We start from the raw sequence: 13,307 nt of genomic DNA, 5'->3' as shown, positions 1-13,307 counted from the left end.
AGGCGCCGCCGTGCGCGGAGCACTCGCAGCCCTTGCCGAAGCGGCCCGCGTTGCACACGCACACGCCGCACGCCGATATGCCCTGTCCGCTGCACACCAGCGGGCTCTCGCTGTACGCCTGCAACACGAAAAATTCAATATTTAACAACACACTAACTTCACTATTATCCAATTTTTGAAAACAAACATAAATATAGAAAACGGTAAGTCGACAAAATTACGGACAATGTAAATTAATACAAAATCCAACGATTCTCATGTTTAAAACATTATATATGATTTAAACAGACTAGCTTTTGCCCGCGACTTTGCGGGTAATTTATGAAAAAACTTAGTAGGAGCTGAATATTCTGCAGGATGTTCTACATCCGTGCAAAATTTCGTCTACACTAGCAGAGACGTTTTGTAGGTACATAACAAACAACCATCCATCCAAATTTTCTCATTTAAACTATTAGTATGATTAGAAAACAATTGAAAAAACATATTAATGTAAATACAGTGAAGGTACATACATGGTGTCCGGGGTGCTCGCAGGGGCAGTCGCACAGCATCTCCAGCTCGACGGTGAGGCTCTCCGACATGCCCACAGGGTAGATGGTAAACGTCTCCCGCCACTTGCTGGGGTCCTTGGGGCACTCCTTCAGCGTTATCTCCGCAGTGAATTCCACCACATCACCCACCTACAGAATGCAACAAATATTAACTTTAAAAAAACTAGATTGTGTCAACTCTAGCGTGGATGTGATACTAAACATGTTTCTTACTATAAAATGCATTTTTTGTTTGATGCATCATTGCATTGTTACTAATTACCTAATAACAATTTGATTACAATAAACAAATTTTAAGACAATGTTAAATGAAAACTGGAATTCCACACTAAATTCTTCAGCAATAAAATTCGTAAAAACAAATTAAATTCCTTACTTTATTTTATGTGTTATAGTTTTGATTATTGATAAATTTTCGCCTGAAACAGTCGATATTTAATTACAAAATATTGTAAAACCCAAAACGCTCGCTAACCTTCAATCCATCGCATTTGTTAGTCTTCTTAAGGTTGCCCTTGGGGCCGAGGCAGGAGGAGTAGTAGACGAGCTGCACGGCGTCACTCGATGTGTGTTTCATCTCCACAGTTGACGTTATTTTCTACAAAAAAAATACAATTTTCTAAATATTACCCATTTGATCGAAGAGAAATATTTTTCACAGATTTGTCTAGAATGGCCTTAAATTATCAAATTTGATCAGAACTTTTAGATTAATTTAAGAGATGAAATGATAGGATTATTGCAGGGAATATTTTTTTTGCCATTAAACCATAACCTGAATGATAAAAAATGAATTAGGTATCATTTTGTTGCTAGTTCTGTTTTTTTTATAATTATTAAATAATCAGTTTTGATACTAACATTGTACTGTTCGCGCACTAACTCTACGACGTTGTCGGAGTCCTCGCTGAGCACGCCGCTGCTGGAGCCCTGGATGTTCTTGCTGAGCTGCTCGTACACCTTGAACTGCTCTGACGTCACCGCGAAGATCACGTTGATGCCGTGCTCCTTCACCTGTATACAACGTAAACACATATAATCTTACTTCTTACTAATATAGCAAATGCAAAAGTTAAGATGGATGGATGTTAGAAGGTATCTCTTAATCGGATAATGATGAAATTTGGTATAGAAGTAAAACATAGTCTAATTTATAAAAATGGTATTAGATTTGTTTTTACAAAAGAATTTTTCTATTCTTATGGAAAAATTTTCAAATTCCATTATATCACATAAAGAATGCAAGTGATAGTGGGCAGATAATTCAAAAAACAAATACCTTGAGATTAATTTGTGAAATACTGGGATAATCTTGTATGGTTGAGTGTGTGTATGAATTGTTTTCCATGTGGCATTCTCCATCATTGGGTTGAACAATTCCACCGAGCTGTAACAAAACAAACATTATTTTTTAACGCGCGAAAAACCTTAAAAGGTTGTGTGAACTAATAATTTTAGCGCACAAATATGTTTTGCAAAAAACTTAAGTTTCAATACAGAAACTATATTTCACTTTTAAGTATATTTACATTAGTTCCTTACATCATTACAGTAAAATATAGATAAGACGGCCGAGTTCGCGCCGCAGATACATTTATATCTTAGTTTATTATTTACATTATCTGACTGAGACTGCGTTTCTTATCGTTTTAATTAAATCTGCTTATGAGAACATTCAAACTATTTTATTGAAATCACGAGGCCTAAATGATATGACAGTTTCTTCTGTAAAAACACATCTACAAAAACATTTTATCTGTGTTTTTAATGAGAATGTGGCGACAATATTTATTCTGTACACATTTTTTTTAATATCTGGTCCTTTACCTTTCCATCACCAGCGTAATGGAAGCCCGCGTCAGTTGAAAATACAAGTAAACGACGCGCTTTTTCGCGCCATCCGATTTCCCGCTGACAGACGATAGCCTGCATGATGGCGTCGAAACCACCTTCAGGAGAGTCCAGATTACCAGATACATCCGCACCAGCGACCGCTTTCTGTAACCAAATTAAAGAAATAAAAACCTGAACCCATTTATAGACAAAAAGCTAAACTCGAAACAAGATAAATTGCACATGCATAGACTTCTGGTATGTTTTTTTATTAACTTTTTTGCAAACTACAATAGAAAATGTACCTTATGTCTGGAAGAGACGATTGATATTCGTTAAATTTCATGTTTGTTTCACATTAAACGTTAGCAATTACCTTAATTGCTACGTTACATGCAACTGCACTAGTTATCATATTGCTAACACAAAAAACTAAAACTTACATCAAAGAAGTCTGTGTCATTACTGAGAGACATTTGATTCTTGAAGCCATAGGGCGCCGCACAGCCGTCACACGGGGAGATCAAACTGAAACAAAACAGTTGATATTACCAATTTTATCCTAAAATATAATATTCTACATATTGTGGCCGAAGGCCTTTTTCGTCATAAATTGTATGAGTTAACACCTAACCTAACAATGTAATCCTAATTAAATTTCAAGTGTACAAATCATATAAAACATGAATTCAATTATCGAACATAACACACCCTAAATAGCATATACAACAAGTAGCAACACGGAAACCATTAGAGCTTATCGGCACTGTACTATTTTTAATGCCCATATACATTAACATATTATATTTATAGATTATTACAATTTTAATATTGTTTCTTGAATTTTTTAAAATATTTGGAGATTAACGTACTTTTTGGGTACAGTTGAGACATAGGGCATGACGAGCTTGTCGACGAACGATCCAAAGCCGATCCTGAAGTTTGAGGTTATGTTCCTCATCGTACTCGAGAGTAAACTGCCGAGAGTACTCAGTTTGTCCTTGTCGTTCTTCATAGATCTACTGAGGTCCATAAGATAGTATAAATCTACAGGGTAGTCTTGCGCCTGAGCGTACGAGAACGACATCTTTTCCATTTGATCTAAAAAAAAAACAAATGAATAAGCATTATTTCATATTTATAAAATATGATTCCTTATATTAAATTTATACTAAAGAAAACAAGATTATGAGCAGCCGTACTGTATTGCGAGCTACAGCAATATCCACTTACTCATTCTTAATTTCATATTGACTCGTTGTGGTTTGATTTGTACTAAGTTCTCGCCGAAAGCCGCGCCACCTCCAGCCATGTACCCGCTGCCGCTCTTGATGCTGGTGCTGCTGCTACTGTAAGACTCCTCGTAGAACGAAGACTCCATGCCTGCCCCGATTCGTCCTCTTGCTGTTGTACAATATTATTACTTTTGTTTAAAATCAAAGTTGTAATAAGAAATTGTTTCCAATGAAATTTGTTACAACATTTTTAAATATTCCTAACTTTTAGGTAAACTGCAATATCCAAAGGATAATACTAAATACTCCATTAATTTGTTACTGTCAGCCTAAAAGGAAAAATGCTGTCATTGCGATAAGAATAGCGTGCTGACAAACAGCAAGGCGTGGCCCTTTCCTATTCAAGTCAAAAAAGGTGCAAGAAATATTTGTTCGACGTAATTTAAAGTGTCAGTCAATTTAATTGACTGAATACATCGTGCATTTTGATTGTCAACATACCTCTAGTCAATTCTTTGTTAAACATAGGATCGAGAGTGCGTTGGTTATCGGGGTTAAATATGTAGGCCTCATCGCAGCCGCCGGTGCCACCCTCTACTGCCGGGTTGAAGCACCTCGGCCCGTTGAACTCGGGGGCAAAGCACCACGCACAGAACGCGGTGCGTATACAGTCGCTGCAGATCGTCTTGCTGGAGCAGGGGTTCTGGGCGAGGAGTTGCTCCGCCCGCTGTGCCCAGCACGTCGCTAGCAGGCACGCCCACACAAACACTACACTAGATCGATGCTTAAGCATTTTGTGTTCGTTTCGTTTATCTATTCAGATTCGATTTATCTGTAACAATAGAGAAATTGGTCAAATGTTTGTTGTTACATAGAAAAATATTGTAATATTTTTACGTTACATATTGAAATAGGTGATAAATGCAAAAAATTAAACAAAACCTAGATAATTTTTTACTGATTCTAAACGAATATATTTTGATCGTGTTATTGAATTAAAACAACATAATGGTTTTATGACATCAGCTGTTGAATCAGTAAATAGTCATATTTAACAACAAATTACTAGTTAAATCATCGATAATCGTACGCAAGACAATGATTCATTGCGGTTTTTTTCATTAATGTATTTCTTAAATATCGCTTGTTTATCGACAATACTTTAAGGTGTTTTAATGAATGATAAGACCAATGCATGGTGTTCAGTACATGATATAAGACGAGGTGAGAACGATGTGGGCGCACTGCTGGTGAGAAAGGGCGCCTCCCACGCCGCCACATCGAGGCCGTTCCTAGGGCTACCACTGCTAGTGATTACAATTTAAATTGGGACAACTCAACTGATAGTTTACGAACGTGACACGACACGACTTTAGCTTTTCTGGTAAATTTAATATTTGCAACATAACGAAATATCTAATATACCAAAACATTTTTTGTATAAGATAAGCGCTGGTTCCAACAGTAATTCAAAACATTTGATTTTTAAATGAGATTTTCATACATTAGTCAATAGTCGTTTAACACATATCGCGTAAGACCTTACCTTCATTGTAAATTAAGTGTATACGTATATAGTGCTATAATTTTTATAGATACTGAATGAATGGCAACCCTAACGAACAGCATGGTACAGTCAGACTAAATAAACTCGCTGCTTACGCGCTACGTAGGCGATCCACATTCATCCGCACATGTCGCGTTATCATCACATTTTTACTTTTAACTCAAAACAGGAAAGAGCAAGTTGGTTTTTTAACTTTTACATTACAAAAAACATATTTATTGAACTTGTGTTCTTCAAAATTAATTATCAATGTAAAGGGATTGCAAAAACTCAAAAACAAAAACTCTTGGAGTTAATATAAATCAAATGTTATTGTCCAATAAAAAATCTCAGTGGGTTTGATGCTTTGTATAAATTAACATCAGAAATACCATGTTATAACCGCTATGTAGCATATAGAAATCTTCCTATTTACTTTATATTTGTGAAAAAACACAAGTGTACACTCTTTGTCACTATTTCTCAGCTGATGTAAACCATATTGCATTTGCAGTGTGATTCATTCATATAATGCATTAAGAAGTGACATAAGCAGACAATTAAATACTGATTTTACTTTCGCTTGCGTTTACCAATAAATGAACATCAGATTTAAATTGAGTCTATCTTTTTTTCCACTTTCGATTTATAAACGCAGCTATTAGTACACGAGTATACAAAATCAATTTTAATTTGAACTTACTCTATGCCTCTACATTTCTCTCATGGACTTGTTAACTCATTCAACCTTAACCCCATTACAAACAGCGCAAAAATCTTCAAAATATTCAACTGAAGGACCAATCTATAACCTTACTGATACCGACAATAAATCGTATAAGACCACAGTTTATGTTATTTATTTCTTTTATTCAATCTAAAATTGAAGTAAGGTACCAATACTTACAAAAAATGTATCAAATCCAACTAGATTTATCACATTTACACTTCTTGTCACTATAACTGAGCACACAATAAAATCATAAAGTTGCACACTCCTTATCAAGTAATTGACTCACATTTCGCGCAAAACACCACTAAAGAGTTAAATTTAACTTTACCACTGTTTCATTACTTTCTTATCCTAACAATAATTATACATATTATTAATAACTGTCTAAATTTATCGATGGGTTATTAAAAAGTAATTAACAGTCACGTAGTTTCAAAATAAGATTACACATTCATCTGAATTTTTAAATTATTAATAACAAATAATAAGCACTCTATTATTTTTTTAATATCATAATAGTAATTTAAATAACATTTCGTTATAAAATAAATCGTATTTCGGAGCGTGAGCAGCGCGCGGCCTCCCTGCGCCGGATACACGCGTGACTAATTGTTCAGAAAATAACTTCGTCAGCGAGTGATACACAAGGCGCCGTCACCGTTCTTCTTAGAATCAATATGCACATTAATAATATAACCGACCCAGCACTATTTTCATTACATCTATACAATAAACCATAAAATAACAAAATCAAATTAAAACGCCCATTAAAAAATCTATTATATTCCTGTTGAATTTTTCGTATTTTCAATGACGATCGCGTCATAATTTTAATATAGGACTTATAGCCGAAAAATGGAATCCTAAAAATATTTCAATAATGTAGTCGATTCGTAATTTAAGATAATGCAGAAACCAAGGTTTTTACACGAGAAACGAGTCTGTGTAGGCCACTGGGGTTACGTCATAAAATAACGAGCTGACCAATATAGTCATGACACAAGGTGTCATGGACGTATACCTTCGCGCTATTATTTGAATCACAGATTTTATTAAGAGTAAAAATCAAAATAATTACGAAGTAACAGTTATAGTGACGCACATCGATGTATTCTCATTTGCAGTGAGTCAAGCGCGATGTTAGTAGCCTTATTAAAACGATAACTCACATTGATTACGACAAAAATGGTTTGCAATTCGCATAACATGGCCTCCACAGCCAGTAATGATATTCCTTATCCTTATTGTTTTATTGTTTACTCTTCTATATCTACGAATAATATACACTATGTACGTTTATTATTCCTGAAAACGCTTGCAAAAATTGATCGATTTTTTTATTACTAGCTTAGAAAGTTTCAAACAAATAATGACCAAAAAACAAATGAAGTAAACAGAAATCTGTAAAATATTTTAGCTCGTCACTGTAACCTATTTTCACTGTTCATAGAAGTAATAATTTCTTTGTAACTCTTGAGCTGTTACAAACGTCTGTCGACCTCATCACCACCTCTACAGTGTACGAACACTTGAATAATAGATGTAGACATTATTAAAAATGACGCCTAAATATTTTTTACGATATGCAAAAAAAACGTAATCTATAAAAAAAAAAATCCTTCCTTTTGTTTACACTATTACTGTTGTTAGTAAGTGTGTCAGCTGTTTTTAATTGATAAAAATAAGTAAACCCTTTAATGTAAAAGCCAAGAAATCTATCGGGATCATTAAAGCTATTTACGTGTGCTAACTACAGCACTGACCAACTATCGAGTGAGCCCGTATTTTTTTACCGCAGCGCAAACATTTTTACCGTAGCGCATTTCTAAGGATCTCGCAATCCGCTAGGAACCATTGCTGGCGACTAACGGCTGATACAAGANNCAAGTTTCCATATATCGACGCTAACGGTCGGGGGTGAGCCGCGAGGTCAACGACCGCACCCGCTCGCTCTGGCGGGCGCGGCACCATCAAACTGCACCTAAAAGTACTACGAAACGAAAATGGAACACTTTTACAATGCAATTCCGTTTTCTCTTTTTTAAAAAAAGCTAAATGTTAAAAAAAAGGAAGTTGTTAAATCACAATTCAGAAAGAAGAAATTATGCATAGAATAAAAAAAATATTAAACAGAACAGCATACTAATAACAATTTGAATTCCTTGAATAAAACAGGATGGTTGCAGAAACATTGCCTATGAAGAGAGCTGGTTAATATCACTTTCTACATATATGTACTTATCCCCATATCCATTTCTCTCTCCCATTCCATCCCTATAAGAAAAGGGTGGAAAGAGGAAAGTTTTTACAGCACATATAAAAAAAATAATGAATTAAAGTTATAAACAATACCAGATTATTGTTTTAACCGAAAACAAGTGAGAATATCTCAATGGTTAAGTGTAAATACTGTGAAGGGTCTACGACTCCTGCCTTTCAACTATTATTTTAAACAATATCCTAGAACAAGCCTAGAGCTTATTTAGTATGGTTAAAAAAAAGTGAATCAATGTTTACTTGTTTATTGAAGACTTTAAAAATCGAAAGTTTTTATGACAATCAGATTTGGATTCCATTATTTAATTGCATACAAAGGTATCCCATTGATACATTACATGCATATGAGATGCACTTTTTAGTTTTTAATCAAAAGATAGAAGATGCTCGTTTGATTGTATCAAAGGAACAATAGCTAATACACAATTAAGAAAACTTGAAAACCACCACATCGGAACTCGCTACACATTTTTCTAGTAAGTAAAAATGTGATTCTCATAATTCGACTCTTCCATAAAAAGTTAAAAGTAAATACAATAAAAATCTAATTTTTGGTACATCTAATAGGAAGGCTGTTATAATTACATTATTCATGATGAAAGATATTACTTTGTTAAGAAGTTCACAGCTGTGAAAGTATAGTATAGCTAAATAAAAGATCAATCAGAACAGATACCTAAAATAATATATAGTAGGCTTCCAAATGTTTATAACAACGGCAGAGTTAAATATTTCGTAATCGCACTACAACATTGAGAACGACATTTATAACTAAAGTAAATTAAATGTTTTACATACCAGTCTTAGTGTATTTCTTTACGAAGTATACAAATGCAAAATTCCATTTCTATTTTGTTACACCATACAAAAGATACATACGAGATTATCCTTAAAGTAAATAAATTACTCATTTACTCATTACCACTCAACCTAAAACAATCATCCAATGCCAAATTTGCCAAACCAAAAGCTATCAAAGAGTTTATGCTGCGTTCATATGAAAATATATGCAGAGCGCGGACATCATCACGATCCAAATGGATAATTTATGAAACTATGATCAAAATAACCAATCTTAACGAGTGAAATTATTAATTACTTCTAGTTATTCAGGTTTTTTTTATATGTTTAAACCAATATTTGTGGTTTTCAGCAGTTTTCAGTTGTATTCGAAAAATGTCATAAAGACATTGAAATTCAAAAAACTTAGTGAAAGAGGAAGTTGAAACTTGTTCAAAACGCAAAAACAATAACAATTATCCAATTAATTAGACTGAGACAAGTAGATTAACAAATATAGCAGGAAAACATCTTTTCTTTTGAAGCAATCATCAATGGTAGGAACAAGGATTCTTTACCAAATTAAACAAATGTATTATGGCAGAGACAGTACAATGTTACTTAGCTTATACGTTATAGCTTAGGATTTACTTATCTAGATTTTACGTAATATGTCTTCAATTATTATTATAAGTAGTTTTGGTGCACTTAACATTCCACTGTAAATTAGAACAATTTATAGTACGTTCAAAGACATTTAAATAATATATTTGAATCTCTTTGAATAGGCTAAACTAGGTATGGTTTTAGATAAAATAAACTACTTACCGTAATTCCTTTAATCCTCAAGCATTTTAAATTGGAAAGGCGAATATTATTTTTAAAGCGGAATTGAGCGAAACAAGTAAATTTCTTTAATAGAAGATATAGAATGGAGATTAATGAATTCATGAACATGATACAATTTTATTTGGTTTATTAATTTTAGATGATAATCCTGGCTTAAGTAAGTGTGAGCTATATTTTCACTTGTAGACAAAAAGTCTAAAAAGTATCTTTAATCTTCTATACTTTTTTAGTTGTACGGAACGTAGATTTTTTTAACACAATGTTGGTAGCAGATCGATTTTTTTTTCATGACGTTGGCTATGTCTCGATTATCCAACCAATAAACATGCAGTTCAGGCCTTTCTTCTACGAAGAATATGGCCGACATTTTGATACTGCTGTCATGAAGATTCCCAGTGACAAAATCTAACTTAGTAGTTCTTCATGCACGGTTTTATGTTCCAATAAAGTTTTATTTTTTTTAATTGCATAGACGGTGTTTAGTGTAAGATATTTGGTTTCCAAAATGGCAGCTGATCGTGAAATAGCTGCTGAAGATAGCATTAGAGTTGTATGCCGATTTCGGCCTTTGAATGACTCCGAAGAAAAAGCTGGTTCCAAATTTATTGTGAAATTTCCTTCAGGTCCCGACGATAACTGTATTTCCATAGGGGTATGTGAAACCTTATTTTACAGTTGGGAATAGTGCTTGCTATCATCGCCCTAATTTAGATCATGATGACTAATACAATATGACTTGTGTTCACCTGCTACGAAATGGCCTTTCTTTTCTATTCCGCTTCGGTGACTATGACTGCAAATGCAACCGAAAAAAAGTTGTACTGTTTAGTCTATATTTTAACCAAATCTAACAAGAAATTTTGTTATGTCGAAAATCAATACAAATACTTTCTCGACCTTGACCTGGACATATCCTTCGCAAATTTTTTAAAACTGCGGTATATAATATTTGTTTATATATGATAGGAATTTGGTTTAGCCAGCACACAAAAATGATTAAATAAATAAAGATTGTTATTTATTCTCATATAAACTAATATCAATACAACTGTGTATAAAAACAAGATGTTATTTTTACACTATTCTAGACATGTTCTTTTTCTCTACATTCGAACAACTCAAACTTAAATTATCTTATGTCATTATTTAAATACAGCCAGTCTTACACTGCAAAACACCAAATAGGTTTCACTTACAACAATATACTATAAGTAATAATATATATTTTTATCATTAAAAAACAGTAATCTAGTATTTTCTTATTTAAATAATAAATGAAATACAAATCTTATGAATTTAACTATTTTAAAATTTAATATTGTTTGTAAAATATAACCTTTAGATTTTCTATCTTAAGATCTAATTCTAAATGTATCTGTTGATAAATGTTTGGATTTATCTATTTTGTTATAGTAATTGCATTCAAGAAAACAGAAACTGATGTTGTCTTATCATAATTTTGAATTTTGTTGTTGTTTTTTTTTTACCCAATATCACCAGTTACATAATCTATCATGTTTGGAATATAATTGCTATAATATAGAAATATAGATTTAATAATTACTGGTTAAAAACTCATCTTTAATATAAAACAGTTTCAAACATAAGGTAACTTTAGTAGGATTTGATTTTATTTTAATGTAATTGCATTCATACAAACAAGTGGTTATTTTACAATCAAAGATTTTTTATTATTTGTGATTAAAAATAGGTTTATTCAATTGTCCTGAAAACAGGTTTAAATGTTGTCGCTTTTCACATTAAAATAATGGTACTATTTTAGGGTAAAGTTTATTTGTTTGACAAAGTATTTAAACCAAATGCGACTCAAGAGAAAGTATATAATGAGGCAGCAAAGAGTATTGTGTCTGATGTACTGGCTGGATACAATGGGACAATATTTGCGTATGGTCAAACAAGCTCTGGAAAAACACACACAATGGAAGGTGTCATAGGTATGTATGACACATTATAAAACTAGGAAATTGAATTAATTCATAATATTCTAATAATGCCTTTTGTTTTTTAGGTGATCCAGGGAAACAGGGTATTATTCCAAGAATAGTCAATGATATTTTCAACCACATTTATGCAATGGAAGAAAATTTGGAATTCCACATAAAAGTTTCATACTTTGAAATTTATATGGATAAAATCAGAGATCTACTAGATGGTAATACATTTTCAATATAAAATATAAAACAATATTTAAATTTGGATTATGTATGCTAAATAAATTTCTTTTTTCAGTCTCGAAAGTTAACCTTAGTGTTCATGAAGACAAGAATCGTGTCCCATTTGTGAAAGGTGCTACAGAACGGTTTGTGTCAAGTCCCGAAGAAGTATTTGAAGTGATAGAGGAAGGCAAATCAAATAGGCATATTGCAGTAACAAGTATGTAACATACAAATAAACTAAACATGATTATACCTTCAAATGTTTAAATTTAATATGGATATTCATTTCAGACATGAATGAACATTCATCCAGATCTCATTCTGTCTTTCTCATTAATGTGAAACAGGAAAACTTAGAGAATCAGAAAAAACTATCAGGAAAATTGTACCTAGTAGATTTGGCTGGTTCTGAAAAGGTAAAACTAAAGTCTTATTTCCAAAATACACTGATTATAGTAAAATTGCAATCTTAAAATTAAATATGATATTTTATATTCAGGTGTCTAAAACTGGTGCTGAAGGTACTGTACTTGATGAGGCAAAGAACATAAACAAATCATTATCTGCTTTGGGTAATGTCATCTCTGCATTAGCAGATGGCAACAAGTCTCACATCCCATACAGAGATTCCAAATTAACTCGTATTTTACAAGAGTCACTTGGTGGTAACGCCAGAACCACTATTGTCATCTGTTGTTCCCCAGCATCCTTTAATGAGAGTGAAACAAAGAGTACCCTCGATTTTGGTAAAAGGTAAGCTAAAGATAGTGTTTAAAGGTATATAAGTGCAAAAATGTATGTATTTATTATGCTAATTGACATGATCTTTGTAGAGCTAAGACTGTGAAGAATGTTGTATGTGTTAATGAGGAACTTACTGCCGAAGAATGGAAACGACGCTACGAAAGAGAAAAGGAGAAAGTGGCCAGGCTTAAAGGAAAGGTAAATAAACTCTATTTTCATTTTAGTTTGTGACTTTCAGTTTCATGTCTATGGTTGTATTTCTATGATTATTTTAAAATGTTTTTAGGTTGAAAAACTCGAAGCGGAAATTAACCGTTGGCGTTCTGGTGAGACTGTGCGACCTGAAGAACAGGTCAACCTTCAGGAGATTGAGGCTGTCACTCCGGTTACCTCCTTCATTGAAGAGAAACCACCAGCACCAGTATGTACTTGTTTTATGATATGAATTTCCTGCCTAAATTAATGGAGACCACAGTGAAAAAACTCTCAGTGGAAGTTAGTTACATTCTTTAGTTTATTTGATAAAGGGCAAATATCAATGTTAGAATTTTTATATAGCCAGTACCAGTGGCTGTTGCC

At 33.1% G+C, this 13,307-nt stretch overlaps 2 protein-coding genes across 2 annotated transcripts in view; one reads left to right on the top strand and one right to left on the bottom strand.

Annotated features, from left to right (window-relative positions):
- Window positions 1-9,151, bottom strand: part of LOC106109170 (integrin beta-PS) — a 14,068-nt gene extending 4,917 nt beyond the window's left edge. Inside the window, exons 1-11 of the mRNA XM_013290574.1 lie at window positions 8,977-9,151; window positions 4,124-4,454; window positions 3,621-3,791; window positions 3,260-3,488; window positions 2,831-2,915; window positions 2,382-2,552; window positions 1,834-1,941; window positions 1,416-1,568; window positions 1,030-1,152; window positions 516-683; window positions 7-118 (exon numbers count right to left, since the gene is read on the bottom strand). Of these exons, the coding sequence (XP_013146028.1) occupies window positions 7-118; window positions 516-683; window positions 1,030-1,152; window positions 1,416-1,568; window positions 1,834-1,941; window positions 2,382-2,552; window positions 2,831-2,915; window positions 3,260-3,488; window positions 3,621-3,791; window positions 4,124-4,415 (1,612 nt within the window). The 5' untranslated portion in view covers window positions 4,416-4,454; window positions 8,977-9,151. The remainder of the gene's footprint in view (window positions 1-6; window positions 119-515; window positions 684-1,029; window positions 1,153-1,415; window positions 1,569-1,833; window positions 1,942-2,381; window positions 2,553-2,830; window positions 2,916-3,259; window positions 3,489-3,620; window positions 3,792-4,123; window positions 4,455-8,976) is intronic.
- Window positions 9,152-10,135: 984 nt separating this feature from the next.
- Window positions 10,136-13,307, top strand: part of LOC106109336 (kinesin heavy chain) — a 14,255-nt gene continuing 11,083 nt past the window's right edge. The window contains 9 exon segments of the mRNA XM_013290800.1: window positions 10,136-10,459; window positions 11,591-11,762; window positions 11,837-11,980; window positions 12,058-12,201; window positions 12,276-12,400; window positions 12,484-12,737; window positions 12,818-12,926; window positions 13,015-13,180; window positions 13,297-13,307. The exon segment at window positions 13,297-13,307 is cut by the window's right edge and continues 143 nt beyond it. Coding sequence (XP_013146254.1) covers window positions 10,313-10,459; window positions 11,591-11,762; window positions 11,837-11,980; window positions 12,058-12,201; window positions 12,276-12,400; window positions 12,484-12,737; window positions 12,818-12,926; window positions 13,015-13,180; window positions 13,297-13,307 — 1,272 coding nt within the window. The 5' untranslated portion in view covers window positions 10,136-10,312.

This window comes from Papilio polytes, unplaced genomic scaffold (genome assembly GCF_000836215.1).
Source record: "Papilio polytes unplaced genomic scaffold, Ppol_1.0 DF821289.1, whole genome shotgun sequence".
NCBI lineage: Eukaryota > Metazoa > Arthropoda > Insecta > Lepidoptera > Papilionidae > Papilio > Papilio polytes.
Note: the sequence above shows the minus strand (reverse complement) of the source record. Positions and strands in the feature narration are given on the sequence as shown.